Consider the following 26,261-nt stretch of genomic DNA (forward strand, 5'->3'; position numbering starts at 1 on the left):
GTGTGCTCCTACAGGTCTCTGGTGTGTGTGTGTGTGTGTGTGCTCCTACAGGTTAGTGGTGTGTGTGTGTGTGTGTGTGGTGTGTGTGTGCTCCTACAGGTCTGTGGTGTGTGTGTGTGTGGTGTGTGTGTGTGCTCCTACAGGTCTGTGGTGTGTGTGTGTGTGTGTGCTCCTACAGGTCTGTGGTGTGTGTGTGCTCCTACAGGTCTGTGGTGGTGTGTGTGTGTGTGTGGTGTGGTGTGTGTGTGCTCCTACAGGTATGTGGTGTGTGTGTGCTCCTACAGGTCTGTGGTGTGTGTGTGTGCGTGTGGTGTGTGCTCCTACAGGTCTGTGGTGTGTGTGTGCTCCTACAGGTCTGTGGTGTGTGTGTGTGTGTGTGGTGTGGTGTGTGTGTGTTCCTACAGGTCTGTGGTGTGTGTGTGCTCCTACAGGTCTGTGGTGTGTGTGTGTGTGTGTGTGTGTGGTGTGTGTGTGTGCTCCTACAGGTCTGTGGTGTGTGTATGTGTGTATGTATGTGTGTGTGGTGTGTGTGTGTGTGTGTGTGTGTGTGTTTGTGTGGTGTGTATGTGTGCACCTACAGGTCTGTGGTGTGTGTATGTGTGTGTGTGTGCTCCTACAGGTCTGTGGTGTGTGTGTGTGTGTGTGTGGTGTGTGTGTGCTCCTACAGGTCTGTGGTGTGTGTGGTGTGTGTGTGTGCTCCTACAGGTATGTGGTGTGTGTGTGTGCTCCTACAGGTCTGTGGTGTGCGTGTGTGTGGTGTGTGTGTGCTCCTACAGGTCTGTGGTGTGTGTGTGTGTGTGTGTGTGTGTGGTGTGTGTGTGCTCCTACAGGTCTGTGGTGTGTGTGTGGTGTGTGTTTGTGCTCCTACAGGTCTGTGGTGTGTGTGTGTGTGGTGTGTGTGTGCTCCTACAGGTCTGTGGTGTGTGTGTGCTCCTACAGGTCTGTGGTGTGTGTGTGTGTGGTGTGGTGTGTGTGTGTTCCTACAGGTCTGTGGTGTGTGTGTGCTCCTACAGGTCTGTGGTGTGTGTGTGTGTGTGTGGTGTGTGTGTGTGCTCCTACAGGTTTGTGGTGTGTGTGTATGTGTGTATGTATGTGTGTGTGTGTTTGTGTGTGTTTGTGTGGTGTGTGTGTGTGCACCTACAGGTCTGTGGTTTGTGTATGTGTGTGTGTGTGTGTGCTCCTACAGGTCTGTGGTGTGTGTGTGTGTGGTGTGTGTGTGTGCTCCTACAGGTCTGTGGTGTGTGTGGTGTGTGTGTGTGTTTGTGCTCCTACAGGTCTGTGGTGTGTGTGTGTGTGGTGTGTGTGTGCTCCTACAGGTCTGTGGTGTGTGTGTGCTCCTACAGGTCTGTGGTGTGTGTGTGTGTGTGTGTGGTGTGGTGTGTGTGTGTTCCTACAGGTCTGTGGTGTGTGTGTGCTCCTACAGGTCTGTGGTGTGTGTGTGTGTGTGTGTGTGTGTGGTGTGTGTGTGTGCTCCTACAGGTCTGTGGTGTGTGTGTATGTGTGTATGTATGTGTGTGTGTGTTTGTGTGTGTTTGTGTGGTGTGTGTGTGTGCACCTACAGGTCTGTGGTTTGTGTATGTGTGTGTGTGTGCTCCTACAGGTCTGTGGTGTGTGTGTGTGTGGTGTGTGTGTGCTCCTACAGGTCTGTGGTGTGTGTGGTGTGTGTGTGTGCTCCTACAGGTCTGTGGTGTGTGTGTGTGGTGTGTGTGTGCTGCTACAGGTCTGTGGTGTGTGTGGTGTGTGTGTGTGCTCCTACAGGTCTGTGGTGTCTGTGTGTGCTCCTACAGGTCTGTGGTGTGTGTGGTGTGTGTGTGTGTGTGTGTGTGTGTGGTGTGTGTGTGTGCTCCTACAGGTCTGTGGTGTGTGTGTGTGTGGTGTGTGTGTGCTCCTACAGGTCTGTGGTGTGTGTGTGTGTGTGTGTGTGTGTGTGTGTGTGTGTGTGGTGTGTGTGTGTGTGTGTGTGTGTGTGTGTGTGTGTGTGTGTGTGTGGTGTGTGTGTGCTCCTACAGGTCTGTGGTGTGTGTGTGCTCCTACAGGTCTGTGGTGTGTGTGTGTGTATGTGGTGTGTGTGTGCTCCTACAGGTCTGTGGTGTGTGTGTGCTCCTACAGGTCTGTGGTGTGTGTGTGCTCCTACAGGTCTGTGGTGTATGTGTGTGTGTATGTGGTGTGTGTGTGCTCCTACAGGTCTGTGGTGTATGTGTGCTCCTACAGGTCTGTGGTGTGTGTGTGTGCTCCTACAGGTCTGTGGTGTGTGTGTGTGTGTGTGTATGTGTGTGTGTGGTGTGTGTGTGCTCCTACAGGTCTGTGGTGTGTGTGTGTGTGTTGTGTGTATGTGTGTGTGTGGTGTGTGTGTGCTCCTACAGGTATGTGGTGTGTGTGTGTGCTCCTACAGGTCTGTGGTGTGTGTGTGTGCTCCTACAGGTCTGTGGTGTGTGTGTGTGTGTGTGTGTGTATGTGTGTGTGTGGTGTGTGTGTGCTCCTACAGGTCTGTGGTGTGTGTGTGCTCCTACAGGTCTGTGGTGTGTGTGTGCTCCTACAGGTCTGTGGTGTGTGTGTGCTCCTACAGGTATGTGGTGTGTGTGTGCTCCTATAGGTCTGTGGTGTGTGCTCCTACAGGTCTGTGGTGTGTGTGTGCTCCTACAGGTATGTGGTGTGTGTGTGCTCCTACAGGTATGTGGTGTGTGTGTGCTCCTATAGGTCTGTGGTGTGTGTGTGCTCCTACAGGTCTGTGGTGTGTGTGTGCTCCTACAGGTCTGTGGTGTGCTCGGGGAGGTGTGGAGGCAGTTTGGTCAGTTTGAGGTTGGAGCAGTCCACCACGGTGCCCTCACAGCGACACTTCTCTGGACACACCAGGTCCTGGAAACACTCTCCACTCAGTCTGCTACGGTAGTCCTCTGTACCTGGGAAGGAGATGGACAGGAGAGTGGATAGGAGGGGAGACAGGAGAGTGGATAGGAGGGGAGACAGGAGGGTGGATAGGAGGGCAGACAGGAGAGTGGATAGGAGAGTGACAGGAGAGTGGATAGGAGAGTGGATAGGAGAGTGGATAGGAGGGGAGACAGGAGAGTGGACAGGAGAGTGACAGGAGAGTGGACAGGAGAGTGGACAGGAGAGTGGATAGGAGAGTGGATAGGAGAGTGGATAGGAGAGGGACAGGAGAGTGGATAGGAGAGTGGACAGGGGTGTGGATAGGAGAGTGACAGGAGAGTGGATAGGAGAGTGGACAGGAGGGTGGATAGGAGAGTGGACAGGAGAGTGGATAGGAGAGTGACAGGAGAGTGGATAGGAGAGTGGACAGGAGAGTGGATAGGAGAGTGGATAGGAGAGTGACAGGAGAATGACAGGAGAGTGGACAGGAGAGTGGATAGGAGAGTGGACAGGAGAGTGGATAGGAGAGTGACAGGAGAGTGACAGGAGAGTGGATAGGAGAGTGGATAGGAGAGTGGATAGGAGAGTGGACAGGAGAGTGGACAGGAGAGTGGATAGGAGAGTGGACAGGAGAGAGACAGGAGAGAGACAGGAGGGGGACAGGAGAGGGACAGGATAGGGACAGGAGGGGAGACAGGAGAGTGGACAGGAGGGAGACAGGAGAGTGGACAGGAGGGGGACAGGAGAGGGACAGGAGGGGGACAGGAGAGAGACAGGAGAGTTGACAGGAGAGGGACAGGAGAAGGACAGGAGAGGGACAGGAGAGAGACAGGAGAGTTGACAGGAGAGGGACAGGAGAGTGGACAGGAGAGTGGACAGGAGAGGGACAGGAGGGGAGACAGGATAGTGGACAGGAGAGTGGACAGGAGAGTGGACAGGAGAGTGACAGGAGAGTGGACAGGAGACAGACAGGAGAGTGACATGAGGGGAGACAGGAGAGTGGACAGGAGGGAGACAGGAGAGTGGACAGGAGGGGGACAGGAGAGGGACAGGAGAGGGACAGGATAGGGACAGGATAGGGACAGGAGGGGAGACAGGATAGTGGACAGGAGAGTGGACAGGAGAGTGACAGGAGAGTGGACAGGAGACAGACAGGAGAGTGACATGAGGGGAGACAGGAGAGTGGACAGGAGGGAGACAGGAGAGTGGACAGGAGGGGGACAGGAGAGGGACAGGAGAGGGACAGGAGAGTGGACAGGAGAGTGGACAGGAGAGTGACAGGAGAGTGGACAGGAGACAGACAGGAGAGTGACATGAGGGGAGACAGGAGAGTGGACAGGAGGGAGACAGGAGAGTGGACAGGAGGGGGACAGGAGAGGGACAGGAGAGGGACAGGAGAGAGACAGGAGAGTTGACAGGAGAGGGACAGGAGAGAGACAGGAGGGGGACAGGAGGGACAGGAGAGGGACAGGAGAGAGACAGGAGAGTTGACAGGAGGGGGACAGGAGAGGGACAGGAGAAGGACAGGAGGGGAGACAGGAGAGTGGACAGGAGAGGGACAGGAGGGGAGACAGGAGAGTGGACAGGAGAGGGACAGGAGAGGGACAGGAGAGGGACAGGAGGGGAGACAGGAGAGTGGACAGGAGAGGGACAGGAGAAGGACAGGAGGGGAGACAGGAGAGTGGACAGGAGAGGGACAGGAGAGGGACAGGAGGGGAGACAGGAGAGTGGACAGGAGAGGGACAGGAGAGGGACAGGAGAGGGACAGGAGGGGAGACAGGAGAGTGGACAGGAGAGGGACATGAGAGGGACAGGAGAGAGACAGGAGAGGGACAGAAGGGGAGACAGGAGAGTGGACAGGAGAGGGACAGGAGAGGGACAGGAGATGAGACAGAAGAGGGACAGGAGGGGGACAGGAGAGGGACAGGAGGGGAGACAGGAGAGGGACAGGAAAGTGGACAGGAAAGTGGACAGGAGGGGGACAGGAGAGGGACAGGAAAGGGACAGGAGAGGGACAGGAGAGTGGACAGGAGAGTGACAGGAGAGTTGACAGGAGAGTGGACAGGAGAGGGACAGGAGAGTGGACAGGAGAGTGACAGGAGAGTGACAGGAGAGTTGACAGGAGAGTGGACAGGAGAGGGACAGGAGAGTGGACAGGAGAGTGACAGGAGAGGGACAGGAGAGTGACAGGAGAGTTGACAGGAGAGTGACAGGAGAGTTGACAGGAGAGTGACAGGAGAGTGGACAGGAGAGGGACAGGAGAGTGACAGGAGAGTGGACAGGAGAGGGACAGGAGAGGGACAGGAGAGTGACAGGAGAGTTGACAGGAGAGTGACAGGAGAGTGGACAGGAGAGGGACAGGAGAGGGACAGGAGAGTGACAGGAGAGAGACAGGAGGGGAAACAGGAGAGGGACAGGAGAGGAGAGGGACAGGAGAGGGACAGGAGAGTGACAGGAGAGAGACAGGAGGGGAAACAGGAGAGGGACAGGAGAGGAGAGGGACAGGAGAGGGACAGTACAGGAGAGGGACAGGAGATGGACAGGAGGGGAGACAGGAGAGGGACAGGAGAGGGACCGAGGGTGGACAGGACAGACCATCACGGAACTGTGACATTGATGGAAAACCTCAACTACTGATTTGCTTAGCCAGGTCCCTGTGCTGTCTTTCATTGTCCCTGGGATCTGGGACCATCTTGCTTACTGTAGGCATTTAATTATGCATATCCCATATACTGGAACGCAATGCCTCTCAAACATACACTATACAGAACACACACACATGAACAAAGGAACACCCCCACACACAGCTATTAAACATTTGAAAAATAACACACACACACCTACACAATCATTTGGAAGAGAACAGTTGACAGAAAGGTCAATTCCAGGATGTTAGTTGCTTGGAGATGTTTTGACAGAGTAATACAGGGTAATTTTTCTGTAACGGGTGTTGGATGGTTGTAAGTCTGGTTTCCATCACACAAGCCTTTCCTTGGCACCGCTGTATATGCTACTCATTCCATCTCCAACAGTGATCCAAGAGAGCCTCTGACAACGCAAGCTCCAAGAACCACAGCCCAGAACCAGACAGGGCCCGCCGGATGAGAGGCTCTGTTGGGGTCTCTTTCCTCTCTCTCTGCTGGGGAAACCACTGGGCTTGGCTCAAACACTGGCTCACACTGTCTGCCTTCCAAAGGGCACCCTATTCCCGGTGTAATGCATTACTGTTGACCAGAGCCCTATGGGCCCTATGGACCCTGGTCAAAAGTAGTGCACTACATATGGACTAGGGTGCCATTTTGGATGCAGACAAGTGCCATGCAGGAGCAGGACAGCAGGGTGACAGAAAGCAGAAGAAGAAGGCGGAGGAGGAGGAGGAGGAGGAGGAGGAGGAGGAGGAAGAGGAGGGGGAGAAAGAGGACTCTTCAACAACACGGAGGAAGAAGTGAGTATTGTAGTGTACCACTTTGTAGTCTCTGTCTGTGAAGGAGGGAAGGAACGGAGGGAAGCCTCATCTTTTCTCTTTTCCTCCTCTCACCATCACCGGAAAGAAGGGCTGGGGCCGTTGATCTGTCCCAGAATGCCGTGCTGCAGGCATATGGTGTGGGCGGGCCAGGTGGGTGTGTCCAGCGGTCCCTGGTGCTTGACGGAACCATGTGAGGCGAGTGTAGGCGGCGGCACATGGTTAGATCAAGCACAAGAGACAGCTGCACCAGGTAGAGAGAAGAACAGGTAGGTAGACAGGTAAGTAGTGAGGCAGAGTGAGGGTGAGCTGAGGGCCACAGGAACATCAACAGACAGGAACAGACAGGAGGAGCCAGGACAGGAAGCTGATCGTGGTGACTGACTGACCGCCTGGACTCCCCCCAGACAGGACCTCTTATTTCCTCCCAACACCAACACTGTCCCTCCCCTCAACCATGCTCAATGGGCAGGGCCCCCAGAGGCCACACCGTACTGCACTGTCTGTAACCCCCCAGCATAGGGAAAGCCACAAACATAAGGACACATGTAGACAGCCCTGTGTGATTACCAATTAGATGGGATAGAGGGAAAGACAGGGAGGGAGGGAAAACAATGCAAGCTCTCTGGCACTTTTTATGCAAGCACACGCACGCACACACACACACACACACACACACACACACACACACACACAGTTTATCGGTGTTCCTGTTGTGCTTGCTATTGTGTTTCTGTATTGAATTTGCTAAGCCTATAATTAGGAGAAACCAGGGTTATTCTCAAAGGAAAGCACCAGTTGCCTTAACCCCGTTGTCCTCTCCTCTTCTCCCCGCGGGGGGCCGTATCTGTGGGGCCCCCCTCCTGTCTCGACTCGCCACCTGAGAGGCAGTGACGGATGTGATTTGTGAGCTCGCCCCACACACCAATATAGACAGACACCCTTGCCTCAAGCCTTCCTCTCTTCTGCTACAAACCAGACAAATAGGAAATCCAAAGAGGAGGCGAGAAAGAAAAATATAGGCAGAGGTGGGGGAGAAAGAGGCAGAGAAACTGAGAGAAAGAGGCAGAGGAGGGGGTGAAAGAGGCAGAGGAGGGGGAGGAGAAACTGAGAAACTGAGAGAAAGAGGCAGAGGAGGGGGAGGAGACAGAGAAACTGAGAGAAAGAGGCAGAGGAGGGGGAGGAGACACAGAGAAACTGAGAGAAAGAGGCAGAGGAGGGGGAGGAGATACAGAGAAACTGAGAGAAAGAGGCAGAGGAGGGGGAGGAGACACAGAGAAACTGAGAGAAAGAGGCAGAGGAGGGGGAGGAGACACAGAGAAACTGAGAGAAAGAGGCAGAGGAGGGGGAGGAGACACAGAGAAACTGAGAGAAAGAGGCAGAGGAGGAGAAACAGAGAGAAAGAGGCAGAGGAGGGGGAGGAGAAACAGAGAGAAAGAGGCAGAGGAGGGGGAGGAGAAACTGAGAGAAAGAGGCAGAGGAGGGGGAGGAGAAACTGAGAGAAAGAGGCAGAGGAGGGGGAGGAGAAACAGAGAGAAAGAGGCAGAGGAGGGGGAGGAGAAACTGAAAGAAAGAGGCAGAGGAGGGGGAGGAGAAACTGAGAGAAAGAGGCAGAGGAGGGGGAGGAGAAACTGAGAGAAAGAGGCAGAGGAGGGGGAGGAGAAACAGAGAGAAGGAGGGGGAGGAGAAACAGAGAGAAAGAGGCAGAGGAGGAGAAACTGAGAAACAGAGAGAAAGAGGCAGAGGAGGGGGAGGAGAAACAGAGAGAAAGAGGCAGAGGAGGAGAAACTGGGAAACAGAGAGAAATAGGCAGAGGAGGAGAAACAGAGAGAAAGAGGCAGAGGAGGGGGAGGAGACACAGAGAAACTGAGAGAAAGAGGCAGAGGAGGGGGAGGAGAAACAGAGAAACAGAGAGAAAGAGGCAGAGGAGGAGAAACAGAGAGAAAGAGGCAGAGGAGGGGGAGGAGACACAGAGAAACTGAGAGAAAGAGGCAGAGGAGGGGGAGGAGAAACAGAGAAACAGAGAGAAAGAGGCAGAGGAGGAGAAACAGAGAAACTGAGAGAAAGAGGCAGAGGAGGGGGAGGAGAAACTGAGAGAAAGAGGCAGAGGAGGGGGAGGGGACACAGAGAAACAGAGAGAAAGAGGGGGAGGAGAAACAGAGAAACAGAGAGAAAGAGGCAGAGGAGGAGAAACAGAGAAACTGAGAGAAAGAGGCAGAGGAGGGGGAGGAGAAACAGAGAGAAAGAGGCAGAGGAGGAGAAACAGAGAAACTGAGAGAAAGATGCAGAGGAGGGGGAGGAGAAACAGAGAAACAGAGAGAAAGAGGAGGGGGAGGAGAAACAGAGAGAAAGAGAGAAAGAGGCAGAGGAGGAGAAACAGAGAAACAGAGAGAAAGAGGCAGAGGAGGGGGAGGAGACACAGAGAAACTGAGAGAAAGAGGAGGAGAAACAGAGAAAGATGCAGAGGAGGGGGAGGAGAAACAGAGAAACAGAGAGAAAGAGGAGGGGGAGGAGAAACAGAGAGAAAGAGAGAAAGAGGCAGAGGAGGAGAAACAGAGAAACAGAGAGAAAGAGGCAGAGGAGGGGGAGGAGACACAGAGAAACTGAGAGAAAGAGGCAGAGGAGGGGGAGGAGACACAGAGAAACTGAGAGAAAGAGGCAGAGGAGGGGGAGGAGACACAGAGAAACTGAGAGAAAGAGGAGGAGAAACAGAGAAACTGAGAGAAAGATGCAGAGGAGGGGGAGGAGAAACAGAGAAAACAGAGAGAAAGAGGAGGGGGAGGAGAAACAGAGAGAAAGAGAGAAAGAGGCAGAGGAGGAGAAACAGGAGAAACAGAGAGAAAGAGGCAGAGGAGGGGGAGGAGACACAGAGAAACTGAGAGAAAGAGGCAGAGGAGGGGAGGAGACACAGAGAAACTGAGAGAAAGAGGCAGAGGAGGGGGAGGAGACACAGAGAAACTGAGAGAAAGAGGCAGAGGAGGGGGAGGAGAAACTGAGAGAAAGAGGCAGAGGAGGAGAAACTGAGAAACAGAGAGAAAGAGGCAGAGGAGGGGGAGGAGAAACAGAGAGAAAGAGGCAGAGGAGGGGGAGGAGAAACAGAGAGAAAGAGGCAGAGGAGGAGAAACTGAGAGAAAGAGGCAGAGGAGGGGGAGGAGAAACTGAGAGAAAGAGGCAGAGGAGGGGGAGGAGACACAGAGAAACAGAGAGAAAGAGGCAGAGGAGGGGGAGGAGAAACAGAGAAACTGAGAGAAAGAGGCAGAGGAGGGGGAGGAGACACAGAGAAACAGAGAGAAAGAGGCAGAGGAGGGGGAGGAGAAACAGAGAGAAAGAGGCAGAGGAGGAGAAACTGAGAGAAAGAGGCAGAGGAGGGGGAGGAGAAACTGAGAGAAAGAGGCAGAGGAGGGGGAGGAGACACAGAGAAACAGAGAGAAAGAGGCAGAGGAGGGGGAGGAGAAACAGAGAGAAAGAGGCAGAGGAGGGGGGAGGAGACACAGAGAAACTGAGAGAAAGAGGCAGAGGAGGGGGAGGAGACACAGAGAAACTGAGAGAAAGAGGCAGAGGAGGGGGAGGAGACAGAGAAACTGAGAGAAAGAGGCAGAGGAGGGGGAGGAGAAACTGAGAAACTGAGAGAAAGAGGCAGATGAGGGGGAGGAGACACAGAGAAACTGAGAGAAAGAGGCAGAGGAGGGGGGAGGAGACAGAGAAACTGAGAGAAAGAGGCAGAGGAGGGGGAGGAGACAGAGAAACTGAGAGAAAGAAAGAGAAAGAGAAAATGAGAGAGGGGGAGAGAGGGAGAGAGAGAGAGAGGGAGAGAGAGAAAGAGAGAGAGAGAAAGAGGGAGGGAGAGAGAGAAAGGGCAGTGCAGGAATGTGTCTCTGGTCTGTGCTCCGTGTCTGACTGTGACTCTGCCTCTGATGCACAGCCCTCGCCACGTAATCAAGTGCCACATGATTATGGAGGAATTGTGGGCGGAGGGCTATGGAGACTGGGAGCCATCAGCATGTCACTATGCATTAGATCAGAAGCCTCAGGAGAGTAAAGCAGGAGGGGGAGACAGACGGATACGGCACAACTGCTGGAGAGACACTACTTCTGTAGTACAGTGGGTGTTTGTCCCACTGGAGCAAAAGGTTGCTGGTTGCTCTGGTAATTGAAAGGAGTCTATAGATATGCACTGTACTCACAAGGAATGGTAATCATTGTGTGTGTGTGTGTGCCTACCTGTGCAGCGGAACTTCTTGCCCTTGACCTGGCTGATGCGTTTGTTGGCCAGTCGACGTGGGTGGCTACAGCGAGCTCCACTGGTCTCAATGGGGTTGTCAAACAGGTAGTCAGCAAGCCACTTCAGATGGCAGTCACACATGAAGGGGTTCTGAGCAAGGTGGCTGGAGGAGAGATGATCAGAGAGAGAGATGGGGGGAGGGAGGGACAAAGAGAGGGATAGAGAGAGGTGGGAAGACAGAGAATGAGTCATGCAGTTGAGAAATATGCCACTTTTCATCATCATAACAGATAATAATTCCTTTAGAAACATGAGGAAATGTATTTGCAAGTATGAGCCATATTTAGATGCTTCTGTGAAAAAAATATGAGCTAGACGCTCACACAACAAATACTGTATACTGTAGATAAGTAACTTGATGTACCCTGGGGCTTCCAGCGGCCTAAAAAACCCCAGAAAAACAAGCTTCAAAAATAGACGCCTCTCTGATATTTTCCAAGGTTGTATATCTTGGTTTTCTCTTCTTAGTCCTCTGCTTACATAGACTGAATAGAAACCATGTCTATGTGTGTCTGTCTGTCTGTGTGTGTGTGTAGCTACTCATAGGGTCTTGATAGAGGGGTGTGTGTGTTTTGATGGAGCGGTGTGTGTCTCTGTGTGGCTACTCACAGGGTTTTGATGGAGCGGAGTGGGGCAAACAGGCCCTTGCTGATGGTCTGCAGCTTATTGTCATACAGAGACAGCAGGCTGAGGTTCTGCAGGTCCTGGAAGGTGTTCACCCTCAGACAGTTGATCTTGTTAGCGTTCAGTAGACTAAAAGAACAAGACAAACATAACAACAGCAGGTCTGGAGATCTACTGGAGCCTGACCACTGGTCTACGTGGAAAATGGCACCCTATTCCCTTCATAAGTAACCTTGTGCAAGCATGAATGGCTCAGAGGAGCAGGAGCCTACAGGGCATTCAGAAACTATTCACACCCCTTGACTTTTCCCACCTTTTGTTACGTTACAGTGATTAAAATGGATTTCGTTGTCCTATTTTTCATCAGCGATCTACACAAAATACTCTGTAATGCCAAAGTGGAAGACAAATTCAAAAATGTGTAAAGAATTCATGGAAAATAAAAGACTAATAGTGTATATCTTGATTAGATAATTATTTAACCCCCTGAGTCAATACATGTTAGAATCACCTTTGACGGGGATTACACCTGGGAGTCCTCTGGGTAAGTCTCTAAGAGGTTTCCGCACCTTGATTGTGCAATTTGTACGCTATTATTTTCTAAATTCTTCAAGCTCTGTCAAATTGGTGGTTGATCATTGCTAGACAACCATTTTCAGGTCTTGCCCACTGGAGTACCGGATACCCCCGGAGGCACGACCTCTGGTAGCCCATGCGCATGTCATCCCTGATTTAATAAATCATTTTGACAGTAGCCCTCCTAAGAGTCATTCATAAACCTTTTTAATGTCCTTATGTACCAGAGCTAAGTGTTCATTTATTGGGCTTCAGGAATATGACTGAAACAAAGATACAAATAAATGAATAACTGATTGAATATGGGGATATGAGTGAACAAACGCTATGGTCAATGCTAGGACGGTGTCAGTGCAACGAGTGATGCTAATCGGGTTTTCAGAAGCGCCTATCAGACCGGGAGCCTAATGTTTCTTCTTTGTGAGTTTTAGTTTAGAAAACGATCTCTCTGAAGAAGCGACAGTTACAGGGATGGTAAAACAGCTTGATTGCCGTAGCAACACCAGGGAAACTGGGCAGAAGGGGGTGGTGCTTCAAAAACAGAAGTTCCGCACCATCTTTAATTAAGCCTCTCACATCTTAGCAGACAACAGTACTTGAGGGTTGGAACAAAAAAACAGGTTTGTGATTTGGTTCATACTGGTGAACCGGCGTTTGAGTTGTGTGATTACAATATCAACAGTCTCTAATCCCTGGTATATCTCGGCATGCAGCATTCAAAACTACGTTTACATTGTGTACAGCTTGACGGACATAAAATGCACAATGTCTCAGGAAAGTCTGGGATGGCAATACTCAGTGCAGAAAACAGTGGGGCCTGCAACCTGGACCTACAGGCCGTGGAGAAAACATTTACACACAAAAAGAGAGTACTTCAGGAGACCGGGGGCAGGGGAGTCTCTCAAGTTGGATTACATTTCATTTCATTTATCTTGAATATTGCCACCCATTTGTGTAGGCTATTAGCCAGACAAACCCCTTTCAACAATAAATAGTTGCTGAAGTTATCCTCAAGCCGACTACTTTTTCATCATGGTTCATTTGATGTGTGAATTTTCTAAAAAGTTCCTAAAGAGCAGCTAAATACAGTATACAGCTATAGATAGATAGATAGTACACTGCATAATGAAACAATCCCTAGTAAGCTAGTGTTTTGAGGGTGGACTGACTGTATTATTGGCATTAATAGATTGGTTTTACACACAACAACTTTCTATCCAAGCTGGGGGAGAGCTGAGGACGGTTCATGCAGGTTCAGGTAGGCTATACTGGACAGTTGTACATTCAAAAACAATATATTGGTAGTTGATCAGCATGCTGTTCCATCAAACATTTATTTTACAATCTGCAATGTTTGAATTTCCCACTGCGACACTGTGTATAGCTTTGTGAATAGTTTTGACTTAAATCTGCTTAATAAATCAAGCAGATTTAAGTCAAAACTGTAGCTTGGAACATTCACTGTCTTCTTGGTAAGCAACTAGTGTAGATGTGGCCTTGTGTTTTAGGTTATTGTCCTGCTGAAAGGTGAATTCATCTCCCTTGAATGGGGATACCTGTTCTAGTATTTCTATATATTTGTCTATACAGATGTAGGATCTCAATTTGAGCCAGTTTGCTACAGCAGGAAAATGATCCTGCAGAAACAGTAGAAATCTGTGATATCCTGTAGAAACAGGAAATGTGAATTATTAGGTGGATTATAATTAATGGACATCTGTGTACAGTAGGTGTTGATAGATTTTTCATAAGGAAATATTCTAAGTGGAAATTCAACTTAAAATACACTACAACTTTTTTAGGGTGATTATATTAAGATCCTACATCTGTAGCTATCCTTCCCCCATTCTGTCCATTAGCTAATGCAGCCATGTTTTTAGGTGGTGGCCTTGGTTCTGTGAGCTCTGCTGTGACATCTCCACCACCACTAGACCAATCTGGTCTCTCTCTTTCTCTCTCTCTCTTTCTCTCTCTACCTCTCTCTCTACCCCTCTCTCTCTCTCTCTCTCTACCCCCCCCCCCCTCTCTCTCTTAGCCTGCCTGACAGTTGACTAACACTGAGCCGAGTTAGTTCAATTATTGAGAGGCTTTCTATTGAGGGAGAAAATACACACATTATTAGGATGCTCGCAGGGAGAACTAATTACGTTTGGGAGGGATTGGAAACTAAACAGAGAAAAAAACAAAGAAAGAAAGAAAAACAAGGAAGATTTCCCATGTGTTTTTGGGATCGGCAACAGAAACTGGTTTGGGGAGTTGTTTTTATTCAAACAAACTTCTATAAGAACAGGCCTATCCATTCCAGGGCCTTATAGTATTTACTTAAACGTAGCAAGTCATTTATATCCTTAGTGTTGATGCCAAGCATACCGGCCAGCCATACCGGCCAGCCATACCAGCCATGCAAGCCATGCCAGCCATGCAAGCCATACCAGCCATGCAAGCCATACCAGCCAGCCATAGCAGCCAGCCATAACGGCCAGCCATAACGGCCAGCCATACCAGCCAGCCATAGCAGCCAGCCATACCAGCCAGCCATAGCAGCCAGCCATACCGGCCAGCCATACCAGCCAGCCATAGCAGCCAGCCATAACGGCCAGCCATACCAGCCAGCCATACCGGCCAGCCATACCAGCCATGCAAGCCATACCAGCCAGCCATACCGGCCAGCCATACCAGCCAGCCATACTGGCCAGCCATACCAGCCATGCAAGCCATACCAGCCAGCCATACCGGCCAGCCATACCAGCCAGCCATACCGGCCAGCCATACCAGCCATGCAAGCCATGCAAGCCATACCAGCCAGCCATACCAGCCATGCAAGCCATACCAGCCATGCAAGCCATACCAGCCATGCAAGCCATACCAGCCATGCAAGCCATACCAGCCAGCCATAGCAGCCAGCCATACCAGCCATGCAAGCCATACCAGCCATGCAAGCCATACCAGCCAGCCATACCGGCCAGCCATACCAGCCATGCAAGCCATACCAGCCATGCAAGCCATACCAGCCAGCCATAGCAGCCAGCCATAGCAGCCAGCCATACCAGCCATGCTAGCCATACCAGCAATACCAGCCAGCCATACCAGCCATGCTAGCCATACCAGGCATGCTAGCCATACCAGCCAGCCATACCAGCCATGCTAGCCATACCAGCCATGCTAGCCATACCAGCCATGCTAGCCATACCAGCCATGCCATACCAGCCATGCTAGCCATACCAGCCATGCCATACCAGCCATTCTAGCCATACCAGCCATGCCATACCAGCCATGCCATACCAGCCATGCTAGCCATACCAGCCATGCCATACCAGCCATGCTAGCCAGGCAGGCAGCGGGCCGTACTGCTGTGTGTTTAAAATATGCTGATGTCCACTTTACTGGAAACACTCGCTGAGATTCCAGGAAGAGAAAGGAACCAATTTCTCCATCATTCATTCCCCATCCATCCTCCAAATCATTACAGTGTGTGTGTGTGTGTGTGTGTGTGTGTGTGTGTATGTGTGTGATTCAACAAGCACAAACAGCCAGCAGCATTAAAAAGCAGCAGATTTCCTTAAATTAGACCATTAAACACAGTCATTATGTTTGAGGTACGTTTCCATGTCTACATCAATAAAACTAGGTGTGAGAGATCTGCTTTGTAATCAGGTCCAATTTAAATGTTCTGCTTTGTAATCAGGTCCAATTTAAATGTTAATGACGTTGCGTAAGGTGCTCCCTCTCCAGTGAAAGAAACAACAAAAGCATTGTTGCATCCCTCTCTTCCCCCCTGACGGCCACACATCGGCCCAAATTGTCCATTTTACACTCGAAAAGGGGTTTGAGATTCGACTCTCTCTGCTTCCCTGTGATTGACTGGTTTTATGAAGCACAACATTAACTATTGCTTCTCTATGTGCTCTGCATCGTAACCCTTTTCCAGAGTGAATTAGCTTTGTGCAACACACACACATACACACAAAGATAGTAAGTTCACCCTTGAAGAAACATGTTTACGTACTGCAATACACAATATTATACACTGCTCAAAAAAATAAAGAGAACACTTAAACAACACAATGTAACTCCAAGTCAATCACACTTCTGTGAAATCAAACTGTCCACTTAGGAAGCAACACTGATTGACAATACATTTCACATGCTGTTGTGCAAATGGAATAGACAACAGGTGGAAATTATAGGCAATTAGCAAGACACCCCCAATAAAGGAGTGGTTCTGCAGGTGGTGACCACAGACCACTTCTCAGTTCCTATGCTTCCTGGCTGATGTTTTGGTCACTTTTGAATGCTGGCGGTGCTTTGACTCTAGTGGTAGCATGAGAAGGAGTCTACAACCCACACAAGTGGCTCAGGTAGTGCAGCTCATCCAGGATGGGACATCAATGCGAGCTGTGGCAAGAAGGTTTGCTGTGTCTGTCAGCGTAGTGTCCAGAGCATGGAGGCGCTACCAGGAGACAGGCCAGTACATCAGGAGATGTGGAGGAGGCCGTAGGAGGGCAACAACCCAGCAGCAGGACCGCTACCTCTGCCTTTGTGCAAAGAGGAGCAGGAGGAGCACTGCCAGAGCCCTGCAAAATGACCTCCAGCAGGCCACAAATGTGCATGTGTCTGCTCAAATGGTCAGAAACAGACTCCATGAGGGTGGTATGAGGGCCCGACGTCCACAGGTGGGGGTTGTGCTTACAGTCCAACACTGTGCAGGACGTTTGGCATTTGCCAGAGAACACCAAGATTGGCAAATTCGCCACTGGCGCCCTGTGCTCTTCACAGATGAAAGCAGGTTCACACTGAGCACATGTGACAGACGTGACAGTCTGGAGACGCCGTGGAGAACGTTCTGCTGCCTGCAACATCCTCCAGCATGACCGGTTTGGCGGTGGGTCAGTTATAGTGTGGTTGGCATTTCTTTGGGGGGCCGCACAGCCCTCCATGTGCTCGCCAGAGGTAGCCTGACTGCCATTAGGTACCGAGATGAGATCCTCAGACCCCTTGTGAGACCATATGCTGGTGCGGTTGGCCCTGGGTTCCTCCTAATGCAAGACAATGCTAGACCTCATGTGGCTGGAGTGTGTCAGCAGTTCCTGCAAGAGGAAGGCATTGATACTATGGACTGGCCCGCCCGTTCCCCAGACCTGAATCCAATTGAGCACATCTGGGACATCATGTCTCGCTCCCCATCCACCAACGCCACGTTGCACCACAGACTGTCCAGGAGTCTGGGAGGAGATCCCTCAGGAGACCATCCGCCACCTCATCAGGAGCATGCCCAGGCGTTGTAGGGACGTCATACAGGCACGTGGAGGCCACACACACTACTGAGCCTCATTGTGACTTGTTTTAAGGACATTACATCAAAGTTGGATCAGCCTGTAGTGTGGTTTTCCACTTTAATTTTGAGTGTGACTCCAAATCCAGACCTCCATGGGTTGATACATTTGATTTCCATTGATCTTTTTTGTGTGATTTTGTTGTCAGCACATTCAACTATGCAAAGAAAAAAGTATTTAATAAGAATATTTCATTCATTCAGATCTAGGATGTGTTATTTTAGTGTTCCCTTTATTTTTTTGAGCAGTGTACATCAGTAGTACTGTAGTTGCAGAGAAACAAGTCAAACGGTCCCTTAGGAATCTCAGCTGAGCCGTGAGGTGGAGAATTATAGTATCAGGAAAGTAAAAACCAATAGGCTACAACGTTCTGCTACACATAGAAACACAACCAATAGTGTTTTGGTCATTAGTTATAGGTTGTTTTTAAGGAGATGTAAATGTGGCTCATTTGGCCAATATCTCTCGTTTATTGATGGTGCTGGCTGAGCGGGTGGGCCCTAAAGGGTTACGGACCCAATGCATACGGACATTTCTCAAGCGTCTAATAAATAAAAATATCTTTCCGGTCACTTGTCTGTTGCCAGATTTTCCAAAGGGAGACCCTGTGTACTTACAGCAGCTGCAGAGAGACAAGCCCATCAAACAACCTCTTAGGAATGTCAGCTATCTTGTTCCCGTACAGGACCCTGTGGAGACACATGCATAGTGCAGACATTGTAGATGATCTCAACAAGGATGGATCAGTGTGTGTGCATGTGTGTGTGTGTGTGCCTGCGCCTGTAATTCTACATGTGTACTATCAGTTTCCCCCAGTACTCCCATTCCCAGCGTGACAGTACATGACATGTACACTTATATTTCATGACATTCTGAGCAAATGAAGTCTCTTTCAGCCCGGTGCTGTTATTGGCGTCAGGCCTCCAGACACACAGTCTGTTTAGCAAATGGCTGCCTATTCTCTACATAGTGCACTCGTTTTGACCAGGACCCATAGTAGGGCACTTAGTAGGGAATAGGGTGCCATTTTGGATGCAGACCACAGACATAGGAAGATGAATCCCCTGTCCTGTCTGCTGATTGGCTATATTAATATGCAGAGGCTTGTGTGTCCGCTGCTGTCCGTCGGGCGGCGTCTTTGTCACATCACTACAGTGATTTAAAAGGATTCTTTTGTTAAGCTCCCACCGTCACGACTATTTGTACAACGTTTAGCCTAACCACTGTGTTGTGCTGTTAGACACTGAGTTCTAATTTGCTTTGCCATGCTCCACCTGGCTGTCCTACCATCTTAGAGTCAGCTGTCATGGAGGAGCACCGTGCCACCACCACCAGACTCTAATTATCTCCCTGCCAGTGAGACTGAAGACGTCTTTCTTTATTTCTACACTGTGTGTGTATGTGTGTGTGTGTGTATGTGTGTTTGTGTGTGTGTGTATGTGTGTGTGTATGTTATGATGCAGCAGCATATTCACTTACAGTGAAGTCAGGGAGCGTAAACCAGTGAAGACGTCAGCAGCAATGTCAGAGACTTGATTCTTGCTCAGGTCACTGGAAGAACATTGGAGATAGAGAGAGAGAGAGAGCGAGAGAGAGAGAGAGAGAGAGAGATCACAGCAAAATCACAGTCTGCTTGAACAGAGCAATACTCAATCATGAAGTATCAAAGTCAAAGGAACTGAATAATATTAAGATAGACAACAGATGGAATAAAAGTAGTGAGGAAACCTAACAAAAAAACAACAACAAAAAACAATTAAATCCCTTTTAGACAACTTCCAGGACAAAATGTTCCACTGTAATAGTGAAGGTGTAAACTTGGCAGTAGAAAACCTAAACAGTATATTTGACCTCTCAGCTTCCCTATCAAATCTAAAAATGTCAAGCAGACAACCTAAGAAAATGAACAACAATGGCAAATGGTTTGATGAAGTGTGCAAAAACTTAAGAAAGAAATTGAGAAACCTATCCAACTAAAAACCAGAAAACCTTAGCCTACTCCTTCAATATGGTGAATCACTAAAACAATACAGAAATACACAACGGAAAAAGATGGATCAGCACATCAGAAATCAGCTCAATGTAATTGAAGAATCCATATAATCAACCCATTTCTGGAAAATTGGAACACACTAAACAAACAACAACATGAAGAGTTATCTATCAAAAATGGAGATGTGTTTGAATAAACCACTTCTCCAATCTTTTTGGCCCTATAACAAAGAGCAAACAGCAAAAATATATAAAGACTAGCAGAACCCACTGGATTTTACAATTACATTTGATGAGCTACAGGATAAAATACAAACCCTCCAACCCCAAAATGCTGTGATGTTGATAATATCCTAAATAAAATTATACAATACACAGATCACAAATTCCAAATAGCTATAAAACTATTTTACATAATCCTTAGCTCTGGCATATTCCCCAATATTTGGAACCAAGGACTTATCACCCCAATCCACAAAAGTGGAGACACATTTTACCCTAATAATTACCATGGGATCAAATGGGATTCCTTAATGCTCCAATCCCGTTAGCGGGATAGATTCGACAACATCCAGTGAAATTGCAGTGCGCCAAATTCAAACTACAGAAATATCAATATTCAACATTCACAAATATATAAGTGTAATACATCAAAATAAAGCTTAACTTCTTGTTAATCCAGCCACTGTGTCAGATTTCAGAAAGGCTTTACGGCGAAAGCACACCATGCGATTATCTGAGGACAGCGCTCCGCATGCAAAAACATGAAAATAATTTTTCAACCAGGCAGATGCGACACAAAAGTAAGAAATAACAATATAATAAATGCCTTACCTTTGAAGATCTTCATCTTTTTGCAATCCCAAATGTCTAAGTGACACAATGAATGGTCGTTTTGTTCGATAAATTCCTTCTTTATATCCCCAAAATGTACATTTTGGGGATATAAATAAAGAAAAACAAAAAAAACTAAGAAAAACAAAACGGAGCATTCTCTTGTTCACACGCACCAAAAGACTAGAGACCTTCTGAGTGACACATAGAAAGAATAGGACTACTTCTTCATTTCTCAAAATAAAAATATTGAAACATTTCTCACGACTGTTGACATCTAGTGGAAGCCATAGGAACTGCAATCGGGGCCCTAATAAATCAGGTTTCCCATAGAAAAGCATTGGAAAACACAATGACCTCAAACAAATGTTTCCCTGGATGGATTGTGCTCGGGGTTTCACCTGCCAAATCAGTTCTGTTATACTCACAGACATTATTTTAACAGTTTTAGAAACGTTAGAGTGTTTTTTATCCAATACTACCATGCATATCCTAGCTTCTGGGCCTGAGTAACAGGCCGTTTACTTTGGGCACGCTTTTTATCCGGACGTGAAAATACTGCCCCCATCCCAAAGAAGTTAAATTGGCTTCTTACCGAAATACTGTACGGCAGACCACATATTCACCCTGCACATCCTTATTGACAAACAAACAAAACAAAAGCAGTCTTCTCATTTGTTTTGGCATGAGGGTCTTCTATACAAACTGATGGAAAACAGTGTTTGGGGGAAAAACATATGCCGTTATAAAATCAACGTACACAAACAACAACTGTGCAAACACACAGATGGTCATGGGATGAGACAAGGATGCAGCTTGAGCCCCACCCTTTTCAACATACAATATATCAAGGAATTGGCGAGGGCACGAGAACTGTCTGCAGCATACAGCCTCACCCTACTGGACTCAAATGTCTACTGTTTTCAGATGATCTGGTGCTTCTGTCCCCTACCAAGAAGGGCCTATGGCAACACCTAGATCTTCTGTACAGATTCTGTCAGACTTGGGCCCTGAGAGTGAATCTCAGGAAGACAAAAGTAATGGAGTTCCAAAAATGGTCCAGTAGTACCAAGACAACAAATCAAAAATGTATCTAGACACCGTTGCCCTAGAGCACACACATAATTATACCTACCTCAGCCTAAACATCAGCACCACAGGTAACTTCCACAAGGCTGTGAACAATCTAAGAGAAAAGGCAAGAAGGGCCTACAATGCCATCAAAAAGAACATGAAACTCAACATCCCAATTGGAATCTGGCTAAAAAAATATTTCAATCAGTTATTGAATCCATTGCTCCCAATGGTTGTGAGGTCTGGGATTCACTTTGCAACCAATAATTGACAAAATGGGGCAAACACCCAATTGAGACTCTGCGTTCAGAATTCTGCAAAAATATATTTAGTGTAAAACGCAAAACCCCAGAGCAGAATTAGGACTATATCCACTAGTTATCAAAATTCAGAAAAGAGTTGGTAAAATCTACAGCCACCTAAAAGGCAGTGATGCCTACACATTCCACTACTCTCTTACAGAGAGATTAACCTAGAGAAGAGTCCCCTCAGACAGCTGGTTCTGGGGCTCTGTTCACAAACACAAAGAAACCCAACAGAGCCCCAAGATAGAAACACATGTAGACACAACTAAATTATGAGAAAGCAAAAAGATAACTACTTGACACACTGGAAGAATCAGCCAAAAAAACTGAGCAAATTGGAATGCTATCTGGCCCTAAACAGAGAGTACACAGTGGGAGAATACCTGACCACTGTGACTGACCCGAAATTAAGAAAATCCTTGACTATAGACAGACTATGTACATAGTGCTCATAGCCTTGCTATTGAGAGAGGCCGCCATAGGCAGAGCTGGCTCTCGAGAGAAGACAGGCTATGTACCCACTGCCCACAAAATTAGGTGGAAACTGAGCTACACTTCCTAATCTCCCACCAAATGTTTTACCACATTAGAGACACATATTTCCCACATTTGTAATTACGGGTCTTGTCTCGTGTATTGTTGTGCATTTGTTATTTTGGGTCTCGCCCCGTGTATTGTTGTGCATTTTTTATTACGCGTCTCGCCCCGTGTATTGTTGTGCATTTTTTATTACGCGTCTCGCCCTGTGTATTGTTGTGCATTTTTTATTACGCGTCTCGCCCCGTGTATTGTTGTGCATTTTTTATTACGCGTCTCGTCCCGTGTATTGTTGTGCATTTTTTATTACGCGTCTCGTCCCGTGTATTGTTGTGCATTTTTTATTACGAGTCTCGCCCCGTGTATTGTTGTGCATTTTTTATTACTGCAACTGGTTAGGGTTAGGGTTAGGGTTGCAACTGGCCCGTCCGATGCCGACACAACTTCAGCAGCTGCAACTGGCCCGTCCGATGCCGACACAACTTCAGCAGCTGCAACTGGCATGTCCGATGCCGACACAACTTCAGCAGCTGCAACTAGCATGTTTTGTCACAGACACAACTTCAGCAGCTGCAACTGGCATGTCCGACGCCGACACAACTTCAGCAGCTGCAACTGGCATGTCCGACGCCGACACAACTTCAGCAGCTGCAACTGGCATGTCCGACACCGACACAACTTCAGCAGCTGCAACTAGCATGTTTTGTCGCAGACACAACTTCAGCAGCTGCAACTGGCCCGTCTGAGGACGAAACAACTTTGGCAGCTGCAGCTGGCATGTCCGACGCCGACACAACTTCAGCAGCTGCAACTGGCCCGTCTGAGGACGAAGCAACTTTGGCAGCTGCAGCTGGCCCTGACCGACCCGTACCATGTTCCTGTGGTCGTCCTCGAGGCCGGTATCATCCCACTGCTGGTGCAGCGCGTCAGGGTAGGGGTACAGTCACAGTTTCCCCCAGTACTGCTGCTCATTCCGTGCACCAGTTCCGGAGGTCTACGTCACCGGCATCTAGGCTTCACTGAACTGTCTTGTTACGCACACCTGATTCCTATTACCCTGATTAGTAATTGTATATGTGCCCTCAATTCACCATTGTCTGGTTGATTATTGTTCCCATCTACGTTGGTCTGTGAGTACCTGTCCTTTGTTATTTCGGCTTTCGTGCTGAGTGTATTGTGCACTTGTTATTACGGGTCTTGTCTCGTGTATTGTTGTGCATTTGTTACGACAGGTCTTGCACTGTGTATTTATTATTGGTTTAACCTCGCTCTTTTGTTTGGGTTACATCCCAGTGGTTTTGTATATGTGTTTGTCCCGTGCTTTTTCCAAGTCATGTTGTATATTTTGGCTGGAGTATTAAACCCCCTTATTACGAATTCCTGCGCATGTCTCCAATCATTTATACAACACAACATTGAATATATAACAGACTCACATCCTATTGAATTTAATATACATATAACACTCACATCCTTTTGAATTTAATATAAAACAGATAGACTCACATCCTATTGAATTGAATATATAACAGATAGACTCACATCCTATTGAATTGAATACATAACAGACTCACATCCTTTTGAGTTTCTTATATGGAGAGAAGGCTCCAGCAGGGATGTTCTTGATCAGGTTCTGTTCCAGACGACTGATGGGGAGGTGGAAAGAGGGAGAGGAGGAGAGGGGGAGAGGGGGAGAGAAACATCAGGTTACTTCAGAGAGAAATACATTCTCAATTATCCTGGTGTTTCAGATAAATATACAGTATGACTCTTAAGGGAGAAAGTGTTTGTCTGAGTGTCTGTTCATGTCCATGGCCTCCTCCTCCTCTTCCACCTCCTTCTCAAATCAAATGTTATTAGTCACATACACATATTTATCAGATGTTATTAGTCACATACACATATTTATCAGATGTTATTAGTCACATACACATATTTATCAGATGTTATTAGTCACATACACATATTTATCAGATGTTATTAGTCATATACACATATTTAGCAGATGTTATTGCGGGTGTAGCGAAATGGTTGCGGTCCTAGCTCCAACAGTGCAGTAGTATCTAACAATTAACAACAACACACACATCAAAAAGTAAAAGAATGGAATTAAGAAATACGTATTCAGTTGAAGTCGAAAGTTTAAATACACCTTAGCCAAATACATTTAAACTCAGTTTTTCACAATTCCTGACATTTAATCCTAGTAAAAATTCCCTGTCTTTGGTCAGTTAGGATCATCACTTTATTTTAAGAATGTGAAATGTCAGAATAATAGTAGAGAGAATGATTTATTCAACACATTCCCAGTGGGTCATAAGTTTACATACACTCAATTAGTATTTGGTAGCATTGCCTTTAAATTGTTTAACTTGGGTCAAACATTTCGGGTAGCCTTCCACAAGCTTCCCGCAATAAGTTGGGTGAATTTTTGCCAGAACTTTGGAAGTATGCTTGGGGTCATTGTCCATTTGGAAGACCCATTTGCGATCAAGCTTTAACTTCCTGACTGATGTCTTGAGATGTTGCTTCAATATATCCACATAATGTTCCTTCCTCATGAAGCCATCTATTTTGTGAAGTGCACCAGTCCCTCCTGCAGCAAAGGACCCAAACAACATGATGCTGCCACCCCCGTGCTTCACAGTTGGGATGGTGTTCTTCGGTTTGCAAGCCTCCCCCTTTTTCCTCCAAACATAACGATGGTGATTATGGCCAAACAGTTCTATGTTTGTTTAATCAGACAAGAGGAAATTTCTCCAGAAAGTACAATCTTTGTCTCGATGTGCAGTTGCAAACCGTAGTCTGGCTTTTTTATGGCGGTTTTGGAGCAGTGGCTTCTTCCTTGCTGAGCAGCCTTTCAGGTTATGTCGATATAGGACTTGTTTTACTGAGGATATAGATACTTTTGTACCGGTTTCCTCCAGCATCTTTACAAGATCCTTTGCGGTTGTTCTGGGATTGACATGCACTTTTCGCACCAAAGCACGTTCATCTCTAGGAGACAGAACGCGTCTCCTTCCTGAGCGGTATGATGGCTGCGTGGTCACATGGTGTTTATACTTGCGTACTATTGTTTGTACAGATAAATGTGGTACCTTCAGGCATTTGGAAATTGCTCCCAAGGATGAACCAGACTTGTGGAGGTCTACAATGATTTTTCTGAGGTCTTGGCTGATTTCTTTTGATTTTCCCATGATGTCAAGTAAAGAGGCATTGAGTTTGAAGGTAGGCCTTGAAATACATCTACAGGTACACCTCCAATTGACACAAATTATGTCAATTAGCCTATCAGAAGCTTCTAAAGCCATGACCTAATTTTCTGGAATTTTCAAAGCTGTTTAAAGGCACAGTCAACTCAATGTATGTAAACTTCTGACCCACCGAAATTGTGATACAGTAAATTATTGTCACGTTGTTCGTAATAATGATGGTCGGACCAAGGCGCAGCATATGTTGAGTTCCACATATTTTAATGAATAAAGTGAAACTTAAGCAAATACAAAACAATAAAGAATAAATTAACCGTGACGACAATGCAGTGCTAGCAGGCAACTAAACATAAACAACATCCCATCACCCACAGGTGGAAAAAAATGCTACTTAAGTATGATCCCCAATTAGAGACAACGATAACCAGAGGCCTCTAATTGGGAATCATACACAAACCCCAACATAGAAAATGAAACCTAGAACCCCACATAGAAATAATAAACTAGACTAAAACCTCTAGTCACGCCCTGACCTACTCTACCAGGTTTTCTATGGTCAGGGCATGACAATTATAAGTGAAATAATCTGTCTGTAAACAATTATTGGAAAAATGACTTGTGTCATGCACAAAGTAGATGTCCTAACCGACTTGCCAAAATAATAGTTTGTTAACAAGAAATTTCTGGAGCAGTTGAGTTTTAATGGCTCCAATCTAAGTGTAAGTAAACTTCCGACTTCAACTGTATATTAGGACGAGCAATGAGTGGCATTAACTAAAATACAGTAGAATAGAATACAGTATATACATATGAGATGAGTAAAGCAGTACGTACACATTATTAAAGTGACTAGTGTTCCATTATTAAAATGACCAGTGATTCCATGTCAATGTACATGGGACAGCAGCCTCTAAGGTGCAGGGTTGAGTAGCTGGGTGGTAGCCGGCTAGTGAGGACTATTGAACAGTCTGATGGCCTTGAGATAAAAGCTATCTTTCAGGCTCTCGGTCCCAGCATTGATGCACCTGTTCTGATCTTGTCTTCTGGATGATAGCGGGGTGAACAGGCCGTGGCTCTGGTGGATGTTGTCCTTGATTATATTTTTTGCCCTTCATATGACATCGTTGCTGTAGGTGTCCTGGAGTTTTCTGAGGGTCTTAG

At 47.6% G+C, this 26,261-nt stretch overlaps 1 protein-coding gene across 1 annotated transcript in view; it reads right to left on the bottom strand.

The window, feature by feature from the left end:
* Nucleotides 1-2,717: 2,717 nt before the first annotated feature.
* Nucleotides 2,718-26,261, bottom strand: part of LOC116371444 (slit homolog 2 protein) — a gene marked incomplete at its 5' end in the record, with an annotated part of 30,604 nt that continues 7,060 nt past the window's right edge. Inside the window, 6 exon segments of the mRNA XM_031820314.1 lie at nt 2,718-2,900; nt 10,553-10,716; nt 11,223-11,366; nt 17,764-17,835; nt 18,626-18,697; nt 23,463-23,534. Of these exon segments, the coding sequence (XP_031676174.1) occupies nt 2,746-2,900; nt 10,553-10,716; nt 11,223-11,366; nt 17,764-17,835; nt 18,626-18,697; nt 23,463-23,534 (679 nt within the window).

This window comes from Oncorhynchus kisutch, unplaced genomic scaffold, assembly GCF_002021735.2.
Source record: "Oncorhynchus kisutch isolate 150728-3 unplaced genomic scaffold, Okis_V2 scaffold3234, whole genome shotgun sequence".
Classification (NCBI taxonomy): domain Eukaryota; kingdom Metazoa; phylum Chordata; class Actinopteri; order Salmoniformes; family Salmonidae; genus Oncorhynchus; species Oncorhynchus kisutch.